The sequence below is a fragment of the Anabrus simplex genome, chromosome 2, assembly GCF_040414725.1.
Source record: "Anabrus simplex isolate iqAnaSimp1 chromosome 2, ASM4041472v1, whole genome shotgun sequence".
Classification (NCBI taxonomy): Eukaryota; Metazoa; Arthropoda; class Insecta; order Orthoptera; family Tettigoniidae; genus Anabrus; species Anabrus simplex.
The window spans coordinates 976,590,074-976,605,716 of record NC_090266.1 but is presented as its reverse complement, the minus strand read 5'-3'; the positions used below and the strand labels follow the sequence as shown (position 1 = coordinate 976,605,716).

The window sequence follows — 15,643 nt, the reverse complement described above, 5'->3', positions numbered from 1 at the left end:
TACTGGCGCTTGAAATATATTTTTAAAATGCATATAAGGTTAAGTTAGATTAGATGATGCTGTATGAATAAGAAAACTGAAACGTTTGCCACAGAAGCCACTAAATGGAGTGATACTACTCCAATTTTACAGAATGAAATTTAACATACGTGTTCATGTTGTCTCTGAATTAGAAAAAGAACTAACGAGTAAGCTGTAGTACGTAAATCTGCAAAAACGCAAGTTTTGGACAAAGTGATGGCCACTTCATACTGATTTTAATGTGTGTGGGGTTTCCCACTAGCCGATTTTTAAAATTTTTTTTTTACAAAAATCGGATATAACGAAAATTTGCTACAGCGAGTAAATTTTTTGCCGTTGTGAATTCTCGCTATAACAGACTTCTACTATATATCATATTAAAGCTTATTCTGAAGTTAATCTATATATATATAAAATAAGATTTTTGTCAGTACATTGTTCATAATAAAAAATGAATGGTATTTCTGTATCGGCCATATCCACAATAAGAAGGAAATAAAATTTATAATTTTCAGTCATCTCTGTATGTATGTATGTATGTATGTATGTATGTATGTATGTATGTATGTATGTACATGCATCACAAGAAAATGGCTGAACAGAATTTAATAAAAATTAGTATGTTAAGTCAGGAAATCAGGCCACCACACCTTATGCTATAAATAACTTTACTCATGCTGAGTGAAATGGTAGTTTAAAAGGGAAGTCCTAAAATTGAAGTCACAAATATCTACATTATTAGTGATCCTATCAATAAATACTACATAATAAAAATGATAGAGATTACAATTTCCGATCATTTACGTCTTATACAATTTTACCATACCAGCTATGATAGCAGAGATATTCACAAATTTAGTTGATTGTTGTTTAGTTCATGTCAATGTTGAGCCACGAGAGAATGGGGGAACAGTACTTAATGAAAATCAGTTTGTAAAGTCAGAGAATAAGGCATTAAAATTTTAGCCTATAAATAATTTTATTCACATTGAGTTATATGGTAGTTTAGGGGGAAGGCCTAAAATGTAATTCTTAAATATCTATGTTATTAGCAGTCCTACTGATAAATACAACATAACAAATGTTATACAGAATAAAATTTCTGATAATTTATGTCCTGTACAGTTTAGTGTACATACTATGATAACAGAATTCATGAATTCAGACTTTTGTTGCTTAGTCCGTATCAATGCCGAGCATCACTAGCATAGGAATACTGCTCAATCGTGTTAACTAGCAATGGTGGTGGTTTTTGTCGTGATTGTCTTTAGGTGAAAAACCGCATGGTCGTCAGCTCATATCGACAATGAAAATAGTGAAGATGGTTATCAAATTTAGGAAAAAGTAGTAGTAAAAGTAGTGATCGCTTGAAGAATACGACAAGAAGGAGTCGTGAAGTAGGAAGAAGAACTTCCTTTACATCAGATACTCTACTATTAAGGAATCGGAAGGAAACTAAATGTGAAGGCCTACAATATCAAAAGGTCATAAAACTGATCAAGAGTACATTACACTGATTACTGTTGTTGTAAAGTGCTTTGTCTCTTCTGCTGCCACCCATCTCCAATAGATGATATGACTGCTGAATCCCGAGTAGAACAGCCTGCCTGAATATTAGCGGGAAGTAACTGGGTAGTTAAATAACTTTCATTTTGAGCATGACATTCCTCTGGTTCATACATGTTCTGATAACTACAGTACTGGTACATGACACGCTGGTTCATCGTAGTATTCTAGCTTTTCAATCCCTGCTGCTCTGAGGTGCTGATATGAATGAGGAGCATGCACTCTCAATGGAAAACAGCAGAGCAGTGTTCACCACTGTCTGTGGCTGGGTCATTCCAACTCTAGAAATTGGCACTGTTAGTACATCAACATACTATAGTACGGTTCATGAAAAGTGAGAAACTGGGCCATTTTCATCTGATCAAACATTCCATACGATAGTATTGCCTTTAACCACATCATTCTAGTCGGTTATTACTGTATTCTGACAATAATACTGACATCATTGTAATGTCGAGTTCAGTTTAATATTTGTCTGAGTCTGTTACAACATCACAGGAAAATGGATGAGTGGATTTTAATGCAACTTGATATTTCAGTTTAGAATAAGGTTGAGTAGGATCTTAGTTACAAGTTGTTCAAAAAATTCACCAGAAGTGGGGGGGATGCTTCAGAAAAGGCCTAAAGCATAAAACTCAAAGTATCTCTCTCATGGTTAGTTTTACATGAAAATAGCTCATGGCAAATTTTTGTTCTATACCTTTTTCTGATACAGCAAAAAATAAGGAAAATATCAGTGGCAGTCCAGGAGCCGATAACTAGCTCTACGAATTGTAAAAAGAGTTGCTATGGAAATTGAGATCGTTCCAGCTATTTTTAAAACCTTTACCTTTCAGTATTTTTTATTTTTTTAATTTTTTTACAATTTTGCCTTTTACCAGCACAGATAGGTCTTACAGTGATGATCCTTTACCCAATACTTAGCTTTATTTCATACCAGAAAGAAGAGATCAAATCAAGATCAGCAATAATAAAAGTGAAACTGTAAAATGGTCACAGAGAGCAAGGAAGCGAGTACACCACAACAAGGCACTGACAGGGGAGACATGCCCTCTTATGTGCCTCAGAATCTGGGGTACAATGTGAGAAGTGAAAAAAATGTCATCATACACATGTTAAGTGATTGCTCTGTCAACAACGGTACTACCGCTAGTATAATACTGCCTGACAAAAAAATTGAAATATCCAGAAGAAATGGTCGGATGTCAATGAAACTTCGCACACATGCACACCATCGGGGGTATGTAAATTATTAGAGTTGCAAGTCTCTGTGACAGGTAAAATGGCCACCAGAGTGCATTAGTGTTCTTTGTGTTTAGTGTTATTACCAGGCCTGGTAGTGTATATAGGGATTGCGTACTGCATCAGATGTTGAGTGATCACTGTAAAAGACGTAGAGATGCCGCGTACTCATGTGAGACAATGTTATCAGCGTCTGACAGAGTTTGAAAGGGGCCTCATTGTGGGTCTCCATTTGGCTGGTTGGTCGAATGGTGCAATATCCAGATTTGTGTGGCATTCGAATGTAACAGTGGCCCGATGTTGGACTGCGTGAGAACGTGAGGGCAGGCATACTTGTCGTCAAGGTTCCGGTCGAACACGGACCACCACAAGGGAGGATCGTCGTATTGTTCACCAAGCACATTGTAGCCCCTTCACATCTGTGCCTGCCATCCGAGAACAAGTAATGCACTCCCTGCAACATTGTGTCATCCCATACCATTGGTCGGAGACTAGGGAATTACCATCCCAAGTGTAGGCTGCCGTTAACACCATAAACGGCTCCATTTGGAGTGGTGCTGTGATCGGGAAGCGTGGACTGCTGATGAATGGCATAAAATTGTGTTCAGTGATGATTCGTGGTTCTGCACTTCGCCGGATGACCATCATCTGCGAGTATGGTGGTGACCTGGGGAGAGGTTCCTTTCTTCCAGAGTTTTGGAGAGGCAAAGCATTACTCCTAGCACCATGGTGTGGGGAGTCATTGGGTATGACTTCATGTCACAGCTGGTAGTGATTGAGGGAACTCTATGTAACACAAAAACTTTCCAGTCTATCAAACACACAAAAATTTCAATATAAATTACAACCCTATAAAAATACCTGTAACAAAATACACACTATTGTACAAAGAATGACAGGTTTCATTCTACAAGAACATCCTCAGATTCTATCAAATCACTTAAATCATGCGTATATATGTAGAGTATTGTATAAGTATTCAACCGTTATCGTATTATCATAATGAAATACTTCTGTAAGACTGCCGAAGCTTAGTCCGTTGTCTCCAAACACTATTTCAAGACTGTCATTATTTGTTGATACTTGTTCATATTATCACCTAAATCTCTATTATTGATGAGTTTACACAATGTAAACAATACTGTACATATATACACATGATTTAAGTGAGTTGATAGTATCTGAGAATTTTCTTGTAGAATGAAACATGTCATTCTTTGTATATTAGTGTGTATTTTTTAAGAGGTACATTTATAGTGTTGTAATTTATATTGAAACTTTTGTGTGTTTGACAGACTGGAAAGTTTTTAATATTACATTTTACTAAATTGACACTAGAAAATAAGGCTTCCTTCTTAACAAATGAGGGAATTCTGGCGGCACAAGGGTATGCCACGGACATCCTACGTCCTCATGTGTTACCTCTCATGCAACAGTACCGTGGTGCCATTTTTTTAACAGGACAATGTTTGTCTGCACACGGCACGGGTCTCTATAAAGTGTTTGCATGATGTTGAAGTACTGCTGTGGCCAGTGAGATCCCCAGATCTGTTGCCGAAAGAACATGTGTGGGACCAGCTCAGACGTCAACTTCGTTCCAGTACCAGTATCCACGATATCAAGGACCAGTTATGAAAATTGTGGGCCAGCTTGCCTCAGGAGAGGCTATAACGGCTTTATGACACCCTTCCCAACTGAATCGGTGCGTTCATGCATCCAGGCCAGACAGGGTGCAACGTCATACTGATAAGTGGGCTCATACTGCCAAGTTCGTTATAAATTTGACTTGATTTTGTAATCACTGAAATAACGTCACATACCCTCTCAATACATGAATTTTCATTTTGTTTCCTCCCCCCCTTTTGGGTGTTTCAAATTTTTTTTGTCAGGCAGTGTATGTTCATACAATTTTGCCCTATCATTCAAAACTCACTAATATTAATCTGCTAACTTACCCACAGCCTTTTCTTTAAAGTGGTTCTGTAGTGTTTTCCGAATACTGGAAATGAAGTCGTCACTCCCTATTCTCTTCTTGCAGCTCACTTTTAAAACCTAAAAAGAAATTAAAGTGATTTATAGAAATATACATAGCTTTTTACATTATTATAAAAATATACATGTGTTTTTACACCAGAGAGCCAGTCAACCAGAAAATACTAACATTAGTATCTTTAAAATGTTTTCATGCAATTCTTTAAACTATGTATTACACACCTCTTGCTTACTAAATCTTCATAATAAAAGTCTGTAATAATGATACACATTAAAAGTTTCATCAACTGGTTTAAAAAGATGCAGAAGTGCTGCAATTAAACCCTGTAGAAGGGTTCTATAAAATTCTTGTAAATCTACTAATGTAGGTCTCTTGCATATAAGCAATCCTAAGCAACCAAACCAACCACCATCCTATTTAACTATTCAATAAGAGTTACTTTTACTTGTGAAAATTCCTCTCACCTTTCCTGACTTTCCTTCACAACAGAAAAGATTTGCTAATAAAGCAAATCTACTTTCAGTATCAGGAAGTGTCTCCAAAATGCAAGAGTCATCTGCCACATTCACTTTTGCAATACGTGTATGATTGTTCACTTTGTTCCCAATAACTTCTGCATTCACCATCATCTGTGAGGAAAAATAAAAGTTATTATTGCCTGATGACTTCCGGACTATTCCCAATAAGGAGTATATTTCAACCCAACTAATCACATGTATCAGAAAGTGGCTGAAACTGAAAATGAAGTAAATTAATTTTTATTTAAATGAACACAAGAGATAATATTGTTAAAAACTGTTATGAATTCTATATACAGAATGTGTTTATATCTGTAGAACTAAAAAAAGATCAAACAGTTATTACTAATGTAATTGTTCATGAGAGTTTCTTTATCGTTTCATCATGCCATAAATGGTCCTGAGAATTTCACTAATATGTGATTGTATAGAAAAGTCTGAATTCAATCAGAGGTAAATATGGCTGATTCATAAATGGTGGTTAAGTTTGTGTGGAGTGGAAAATAATTAAAATGTGGATAAAGCAACTTATATTGTAACAATCATGGAGGAATTAAAATATTGAAAGGTATTGGTGTGCAAGGCAAGGATAGTAGTTAAGTATGCTGATGGATTGGGAAGGTAGAGATCCTGGCCTTAATTAACATACAGCTGCAGCATCTGCCTGGTGTGAAAATGGGAAACCACAGAAAACCAAGGATGGGATTCGAACCCATCATCCCCCGAATGCTAGCACACAACTCAGTGACCCTAGACGCATGGCCAACTTACTCGGTAAGGTTTTTCCACGGATTGTTCTAAATACTGGAGAGAGGCTGGAGCACTGTTCCAGGTGGAAGAGCTGAAATTTACAAACTACTCTTCTCAAGAAAGAAAATGTGATATCTTAGTGCTGTCAAGTAGGAAGGAAGGAAGCAAGGTACCATCCTTTGTGAGAGCAAATATGTATGCAATATGCAAGGAGAATTTTTAGGGAATGGTTAGCTAAACTAAATCATATTAAATCTTGAACACTTCACACAGTGAGTAAGGAATCAGTATATATGCTACAAGCTAGAAGACATTTAGTGGCATGGTGCGCATAATTCCAACAGTGAGCAAGAAAAGCAATATATGTATTGCATATGAGAAGACACTTCAAGTATGGCATTTAACAATCATCTCTGCTTCTCTTACGCTTTACAACAGAGCCCATTATTTTCCAAAGTACCCTATCCTTCCACAATCACATCACATGACCATACCACTGAAGCCAATTCAAATGGACATCTTCATCTAAGAATTATTTTACAAACAGTTGCCACATGCTTCAGTTATACATTAGTCATCATCATTTTAACATTTTCATTTCCCCTTGTCCAGTTCCTGTCAGGTTGGAGTGTTGATGGCACTTCTTCATCATTGCTTCTCCTTCCACCACTCCTCTTCAGTAATTGTATTCCAGTCCAGTCTTCATTTTCTTATACTGTTCTTGACAGAGTCCATCCAACTGGCTCTAGGCCTCCCTCTCACCCTCTTTCCTTCTACCTTAGCCTCCAACACTTGTTTTGGTATCCTTCCTTCCTTCCTTCCTTCCTCCATCCTCATAACATGTCCAAACCATTTCAATTTATTCTTCTCCATCCTATTACTGTCTCTTTTCTGGCCACAAATTTCCTTACCCTATCTCTCCTTGTCTTCCGTACCGTACTCCACAGGAACTTCATCTCACTTGCCTGAATTTTACTCTCATTTCTTGCTGTCAAAGTCCAAGTCTCTGATGCATATGTTAATAAAGGGGTATAGTTCATCTTGTACATTATCTCTTTAAATTTCATAGGAACTTCTCTGTGCCACACCATGTTCCTTACATTCTGGTAGAACGTACTTCCCGCTTGTATCGTTCTGCTGATCTCCTTATCCAACTTTGCATCATGCATGATTTCACTCCCCAAATATTTGAAGTATTCGACAACTTCAAGGTTTTATCTCCTGATACTAACGATTCCTTTTCCTTCTCTTTCTCCTATTGTCAAGACCACTGTTTTGCTCTTCTCCACACTGCTTTTCATACCATATTTCTCAATATTGTCATGTAAAGCCTCTAGTTGGATTTCACTTCTGTATTATTGACTCCCCAGATCACTATGTCATCTGCAAACAACAACAACCAGGCGAGTTGGCCGTGCTGTTAGAGGCGCGCAGCTGTGAGCTTGCATCCAGGAGATAGTGGGTTCAAACCCCACTGTCGGCAGCCCTGAAGATGGTTTTCTGTGGTTTCCCATTTTCACACCAGGCAAATGCTGGGGCTGTACCTTAATTAATCCCCTTAAAGTTACATAAGTCCTGACCCATATTACTATGAACAAACATGAATATCAATCAAGTTGCTCATCTACACATAAAAGGATACCAACTCCCACATCAACTCAAAAACAATGGCTGTTGTAGAAACGACAAAATAGTTTGCCATCAACCACAACATTCTTGATGTACTATTTAGTTTAAAGTGTGGATATGTTCTTCGGACTTCATCAATGGTTCAAATTATATCAGTGTTTACACAGAGAAAGATACCAACTCCCAGATCAACTAAAAAACGATAGCTGCTGTAGAAACGATAAAATAGTTCGCCATCAACCACAACATTTTTGATGTGTTATTTAGATTAAAGTGTAAATGTGTTATTTTAGACTTCATCAATAGTTTAAATTAAGACTATAAATTGTGTCATATCAGTGATTATATCATTATTGGTTATATATGCTGCTCATGTCTTCCAATTGGATTGTGGCTGAAGATGACCCAATATATATGGGGTCGAAACTAGTCCCAGTTTTATAAGACAATATACAAACTAATAGTATTGAACAGGTGGACCCTTCCTACCCTTTGATAGTGATCAAATGTCAATACGGACCATAATGAAATTCATAACTTATGATTGCTGACATTTTCCAAAACAGAATTTGATTTCATAGCTGAAAACTAGAGAATATCATCCTTTTTTCAAAGAACCTATTGTCAGCATATTTGTGGACACTTTTGGCAGTGATGATGGGTGAGTGGTAATTAAGCCTATCTTTATTTTAAAAGACCTCTTCACCCACTTGCTGGACAATGCATTCCCATGTCCCCCTAAGAGTTCTCTCGCTTGCTGCAGCAACAGTTTGATATTCGGCCAACTGTTGTGGTGGTATACAATCAAATAAAGGAAGAAGCCACACTATGGGGCTACAATGGGTATGAAAAATATGTGAAAGATAAAAGAAGACTCAAATGTACATGTGCAAAATAAATTGTGCTGTATTAAAGATAAAATTTGTTGAATACAAACCAATTTAAGCAGCACACATGAAGGAAAATGTGTTATTACCTGAACAAATGTACTCCCTGTATTGTATTCAATGAATAATTCCTTACTTTTTTTTTACAAACAGACTATTAATACACCGAACATGGTGCCCGAGCACTTAACTATAAATCATTACAAGTTGGAAATACATCTGTCTCTCTTCTGGTAAACACGAACGACAGCATTACAGTTCCTTATACTGCTGCTAGATGGGACCAAGTGGCAAGCATGTGTTCCGCACGCTTTAATTTCCCGCTCGTTCCTACAATGGTGTCATAATATCTTGATTCTCTGAGTGGTAAACTGTATTTCAGGATTCGAACTGGATGACAGCGATGATCATGAGATCACGGGAGACTACTGGCAAAAATGAGTGCAATTGGACTAGACAAAAGAATGACTGAATGGGTTGCTATATTTCTAGAAAATAGATCTCAGAGAATTAGAGTAGGCGAAGCTTTATCTGATCCTGTAATAATTAAGAGAGGAATTCCTCAGGGCAGTATTATTGGACCTTTATGTTTTCTTATATATATAAATGATATGAGTAAAGAAGTGGAATCAGAGGTAAGGCTTTTTACAGATAATGTTATTCTGTATAGAGTAATAAATAAGTTTCAAGATTGTCAGCAACTGCAACGTGACCTTGATAATGTTGTGAGATGGACAGCAGGCAATGGTATGTTGATAAATGGGGTTAAAAGTCAGGTTGTAAGTTTCACAAATAGAAAAAGTCCTCTCAGTTTTAATTACTGCGTTGATGGGGTGAATGTTCCTTTTGGGGATCATTGTAAGTATCTAGGTGTTAATATAAGGAAAGATCTTCTTTGGGGTAATCACATAAGTGGGATTGTAAATAAAGGGTACAGATCTCTGCACATGGTTATGAGGGTGTTTAGGGGTTGTAGTAAGGATGTAAAGGAGAGGGCATATAAGTCTGGTAAGACCCCAACTAGAGTATGGTTCAAGTGTGTGGGACCCTCACCAGGATTACCTGATTCAAGAACTGGAAAAAATCCTAAGAAAAGCAGCTCGATTTGTTCTGGGTGATTTCCGACATAAGAGTAGCGTTACAAAAATGTTGCAAAGTTTGGGCTGGGAAGAATTGAAAGAAAGAAGACGAGCTGCTCGACTAAGTGGTATGTGGAAATTCTAAATTCCCATGGAGGGAATTAGATATTTTTCCACCAATAGAGCATATCAAAAATCAGATCAAATATTAGATGTATGGCTTTTCAGGCATTTGCTCTATTAACCAGCATTTCGTCTTAGGTCTGACACTAGACTCGTCAGAGTTCTGATAAGTTCACCTGCATACACCCCAGCATCAGTGGGTAGGGTCTGACACATCCCAAGGCTGTTCAAAAATTCAATGGGAAACTGTAAAACTTCACTTTCTTTTTCAGTTACCAATGTATTCACACTCGTGCAAGATCTTGAAGTTCCTGGAAGTAGATCTGAAACTACCCTATTAATTTCATGGCAATGTTCATTTTTCGGTGCAAGATGCTTGCTGATGATGATGATGCTTGTTGTTTAAAGGGGGCCTAACATCTAGGTCATTGGCCCCTAATGGTACGAAATGAGATGAAGTGAAATGACAAATTAAAAGCCCAAAATCCTCCACTGACCAGAATTCAAAATGTGAGGATGAAGAATGAGTGGATGGATGGATATGAATTTAAAACGATCAGTGGAACCGACCCACAGTGCCCCATATGCACAGAACCTGGCGTAAAACAATAGTATTACTGACCAAGGGACAGCTTCTATAGAACGATACTGAACTGATGATACTTGTAGACAAAAGGGTTCCAAAATCCAAGTCATCAGCCCCTCATAATGGTACTTATCGCTAGAAAAGTAGAACCATGGTATTTGTCATGTTGCAGCACTAATCAAAAGTAGCATAGACTCGTGGTATTCCACACATTATGGTACTACTCACAGGTAATGAAATTCGCACATATATTACAGACCTACGGTGTGTCGCACATTGCGTCGCCATTTACAGGCAACGCAAACCTATTGTGTTCATCAAGTGTACTAACCACAGGGACTCGTACTATCCCATGGTGCTCCTCACACAGTGGGTACTAATCATAGGCAAGCCAGAACCATGAGTTCCCTCATCCCATGGTGTCGCTCATATAGTGCTACTAATCACAAATACTGTAAAAGCCGTTGCGCACTCGTTTGCTACTAATCACAAATTAATTAATTAATTAATTAATTAATTTATTTGGGAAACCAAAACAGCGAGAAGCCAAATTACAGAGTTCCGCAATGGAAAACATATTTACAATAGAGTAGCAGAAGGCAAACATAAAAAATAAGTGGAAGAACAATGACGAAAAACATCTAACGATAAAAATAGAGGAAAAAATTAAAAACTAACAAAATAATTGTAGAGACACAACAAATAACAACAAAACATAAAGGCTAAAGAAACAATGAGAAAAATGGAAGATTGAACGTAAAACAAAGAGAAGAACTGATAGCTAGGCACAGTAAGGTAAATACAGATATAACACTTAAGTAACGGTATAGTACAGTAAAGAATAAATATTATATTATGTACAAAAGAGAGGACAGCAATGAGAAGAGAAAAAAGGATTATGAAGAAAATGAACTAGGTAAAGTTAAGGAAGAATCGATTAAAGGAGGCATACGAAGAAAAAACATCCAAGTTCCTGTCAGAAGATAAAGAGTTAAGGAGGGTTGGTATGCGGATAAATAAACTTCTTTGAACGAGAGAGAGGCGGGAATACGGAATATGAAGGGGCGTATTAAACCTGGTTTTGCGAGTTGGAACATGTAAGGAAAAGAAGGATGCAGGTTCAGGAGATTGAAATAAACCGTTAACAGCGTTATATAGGAATCTAAGGTCGGCTACTTTCCTGCGACTAGATAACGGGCGAAGGTTTAATTTGTCTAGTATCTGATTACTGCTCAAGTTTCGACAATCAGATACTCTGGCTCTAACAATGGCACAGAAGAATGACTGCACGCGGTCAATATCATTCAGATTAGTGGGTGAAGAGGTAGACCACATGGGAGACGCGAATTCAATAATCGATAGGATGCAAGATACATAGTAGGCTCGGAGGGCGTGGATATCGGTGATATCATAAAATCTATACAACAAACCGAGAAGTGACATTGCTCGTGCGGTTATCTTTTGTATATGGGGGACAAATAACAATTTACTGTCAAACATCACTCCTAAGTCATTTTGTTCTGTCAGAGTTAGGAACAGGTTACCGAGGAGGAAGTATTTACTGAGAATAAGGGATTTACGAAGCGTGATCGAAATAGAGGAACACTTGGCAGGATTACGCTTAAGACGCACCATTCAGAGAGTGAATTAAGCCCACTCTGTAAGGAGTTTACGTCTGATAAAGAATCGATTTGTTTGAATATTTTACAGTCATCTGCAAATAGTAGAATTTCACAAGAAACGGAGGATATATAATAATGAGATCATCAATAAATAAGACAAAAAGAAGCGGACCTAGGATACTGCCCTGTGGGACGCCAGAATGTACCATAACAAGAGTCGAACTGAACCCATCAAGAACCACATGCTGAGTTCTGGTATTGAGGAAGCTCTGCAGGAGAGTTAGGAAGTGACCATGGATATTAAAACGTTCTGAGAGTTTACAGGAAAGAAGTGCGTGGTCTATGGTATCAAAAGCCTTTGCAATATCAATGTAGCACACGTCCAGTTGAGAACCAGCGTTAAGAGCAGATGTTGCATGATGGAGAAGAACAGCCAGATTAGTTAGGCAGGAGCTACCAGGAAGAAAACCATGCTGCTGGGACGATATATAAGGAAGTGTGAAAGAAAGAAGACGCTGGTGGATAATCTTTTCACAGATGAGTGACAGAGTGGGTAATATAGAAATCGGACGATAGTTTCTGACATCAGACCTCTTTCCACTTTTAAAAACCGGAGTGATGTTAGTGATTTTCCAGTCATCAGGAAAGTAGCCGACTAAGAAGCAATGGTTAAATATAACAGCAATAGGTTGGGCAAGAGTCATAGCGGTATTCTTAAGGAAGACAGGACTGAGACCATCCGGACCAGTAGGTTTATTTTCTGGCAGGGAGGAAAGTAAAGAATAGACTTTTGACTCAGAGGTGGAAAGATTACCGAGACTATGAGAAGGAACAGAATCAATACACGGAAAATCTGGGAACTGAACAGGTGCAACAAAATTAGACGCAAAGTAATCGCTGAAAATTTCCGGTCTATTACTACCACTGGCTAAATTATCACCCCAAGTCACTGTGTCTGGCACACGCTTTATATTTTTCATGCTGTTTATCAGAGACCAGAATCTTTTGCTATTACTTCTCACTTCTAGGCAGGCAGAGTTTATGTAGTCCTGGTAATCCCATTTTAGAAGCTGTGTATGGTATTTGCGAAGGTCAGAAAAAGTTTTATAGCTGGCTTCAGAAGGTGACCTTCTCCAGTCTTTCCAGGCTTTCGTTTTATTAATTTCTGCAATTTTGGTGTCACTTTTCTTCCAAGGTGGGCATCTGGCGGATGTTTTACGAGTGGGAACAAGATCACAGATCACAGCACGAGTCCAGTCATGGAACAGGTCCACTGCTTCTTGCACTTCACCCACTTGCAGCAAGTGCCAGGGTAGAAGAGAGAGGGTGTGATTGACAGCCTGCCAATCAACCTTTTGCCACAAGGGTACACAGTTCCTGGTAAAGGGTCAATGACATTTTGGGGGGGGGGGGGGGCGGGGAGGGACAACAGAGAATGTTGCCTCTACAGACTTGTGGTTCGATTTAAAAATATTTCGTCCCACAGAAATAACTGAAGTTTCAATGGAGCGGAGCAGGTAGTCAAGAAGACTATCCCTGCAGGTGTTCTCAAGGACGTACTGTTGGAGGCCTAGGCCCGTAATATAATGGTCGAGATACCACTTGTCAAGGCTATTAGAAGGGACACCATGAGCAGGAGGATTCCAAGAAATAGAGAGGTTAAAGTCGCCTAGTATAATTACATTAGGATTCAGATTAATGGCTTTCATTACAGAAGAGAGAAAATTTTCAGAATAATTGAGGGTTGATCGAGGTGGTCTGTAAAAACAAGCAAATAGATATTTGGAATGCTGAAATTTCACTTCTACCCAAATGGCTTCATAGCCACTACTTAAATCAGTATGTTGGTTAGCGTGCCATTTGGATTTAACGGCCAGGAGAACTCCCCCGCCCCGAGATCCACAGTCCATTCTAAAAATGGAAAACTCTTTGGAAAGAGGGATTTCCGTGTCTGAAACAAAGTCCGTTAACCAACTTTCAGAGAAGGCAACAATATCAAAAGAAGATAGTTCTTTGCAGGTAGAGCTCACAGTCAGTAATTTTGTTTTTAAGAGAGCAGATATTCTGATGTAAACTGAGATCGCACTATCCGCCGCGGGTCCCGGGTTTATCTTCACATCACCAGCTAACAGTAGGAATGTCAACAACAAACTTAAAGTAGACCGAGTAGAAAACCGAGATAATTTACTGGAGGCTGGAATCGAAGCTGGTGCTACAAGAATGCAAGAGCGGTTTGCAGTCAGCAGTGAAGGAAAATGAAACTCACGAACGGCAGTCAACCAGTTTCCAACCTGAGGTATATTCAATCTTGAGACGGCGAGTCGTATACTTCTGGCAAGGGAGGCTTGGGTACGCCAGCAGCCGCCGTAGCACGTGGAATAAAAACAAAGCCATTTATATTGTACAGACTTACTTCCGAGCATTTCACAACACATGGAATCACTGGCTGGATCATCTAGATGAACATCACTATATTCTTTTGTGCACACTACTTGTTTTAACACTAAAACTCCTAAAAGAACACAGAGGAAAAACACACAGTTACTCTCACTCGCCGCCATCTTATACATAATGGTACTACGCGCAAGTAAAAGCGACGCATGGTGTTCCCCGCGTGCTGGTACTAATCACAAGTAGTTTCATGGTTCTGATATAATCATCCCTTGGTTGCCCCTTTTAGTCGCTTCTTACGACAGGCAGAGGATACCGTGGGTGTATTCTTCGTCTGCGTCCCTCACCCACAGGGGGGTTGTGTGTTTGGTCCGTGAGAGGTATTTTATTTCCATGAAGTCCGCCGGCAAGCCGCGTAGTAGGTTCATGGTTCGGTGCATGAATTGCTGTCATGGAGAGATTGAAGGTGTCAGGTGAGGATGAAAATAAATTTTTGCCATAAATTACAGTGATGATGTCTGTATTTGAAATTATCGAAGAAAGCAAGTCGAAGTTCTCATCAGTAGAAGGGTATTCACCATCACCAATTTTCAAGAGGAAGTCTGCAAATTCACATTCATCCACCTTAGCTCGCATATTCTTGTGAATTAAAAAAAATTTTAAAAGTGGCCACAGAGGTGAAAACAATTTTGTACTACAGCAGCTCTTGATACATGAGAAACAACAGTTAATACTTGTCAGAAATCTCCTCCTAGTATGATAATTTTTCCACTGAAAGGTACCTCATTACCCATGATATCTTTCAGTAACTGGTTTATACACATTAAAGAATGTTTATTTGCCATGGGTGCTTCATCCCAAATGATGAGCTTAGCAGAACGAATAATATTAGCCTCTTTGCTGTTCACATTCAAACCTGATACAGAATGTTCATGTAAATTTAGGGGTAATTTAAATCAGTTGTGAACTGTATGACCATGAGGAAGCAACATAGCAGCAATTCCAGTCCATGCTACAGAAATGACTTGTATTAATAAATTAATGCAACTGTGGATTAAACACTGATACACAAAAGTCTTTCCAGTACCGCCTGGTCCATCCAAAAAGTATGCCTTGCAGTCACTCTTAGATGCATCATTATTCAGGAGTAAGTGAAGAATTTCGTCAATAACAACCCATTGTTCTTCATTAGCTGTAGCCCTCATCTGTGTTAGTTCACCAACTTTGATTTCCTCC

The 15,643-nt window shown here is 38.5% G+C and overlaps 1 protein-coding gene across 3 annotated transcripts in view; it reads right to left on the bottom strand.

The window, feature by feature from the left end:
- The window catches only part of LOC136864588 (ester hydrolase C11orf54 homolog), a 216,341-nt gene that overhangs the window by 27,918 nt on the left and 172,780 nt on the right, over positions 1–15,643 (bottom strand). For all 3 annotated transcript variants that reach the window (XM_067141789.2, XM_067141790.1, XM_067141788.1), the window contains 2 exons: positions 5,287–5,451; positions 4,785–4,881 (listed from right to left, as the gene is read on the bottom strand). In XM_067141789.2, the coding sequence (XP_066997890.1) occupies positions 4,785–4,881; positions 5,287–5,451 (262 nt within the window). The remainder of the gene's footprint in view (positions 1–4,784; positions 4,882–5,286; positions 5,452–15,643) is intronic.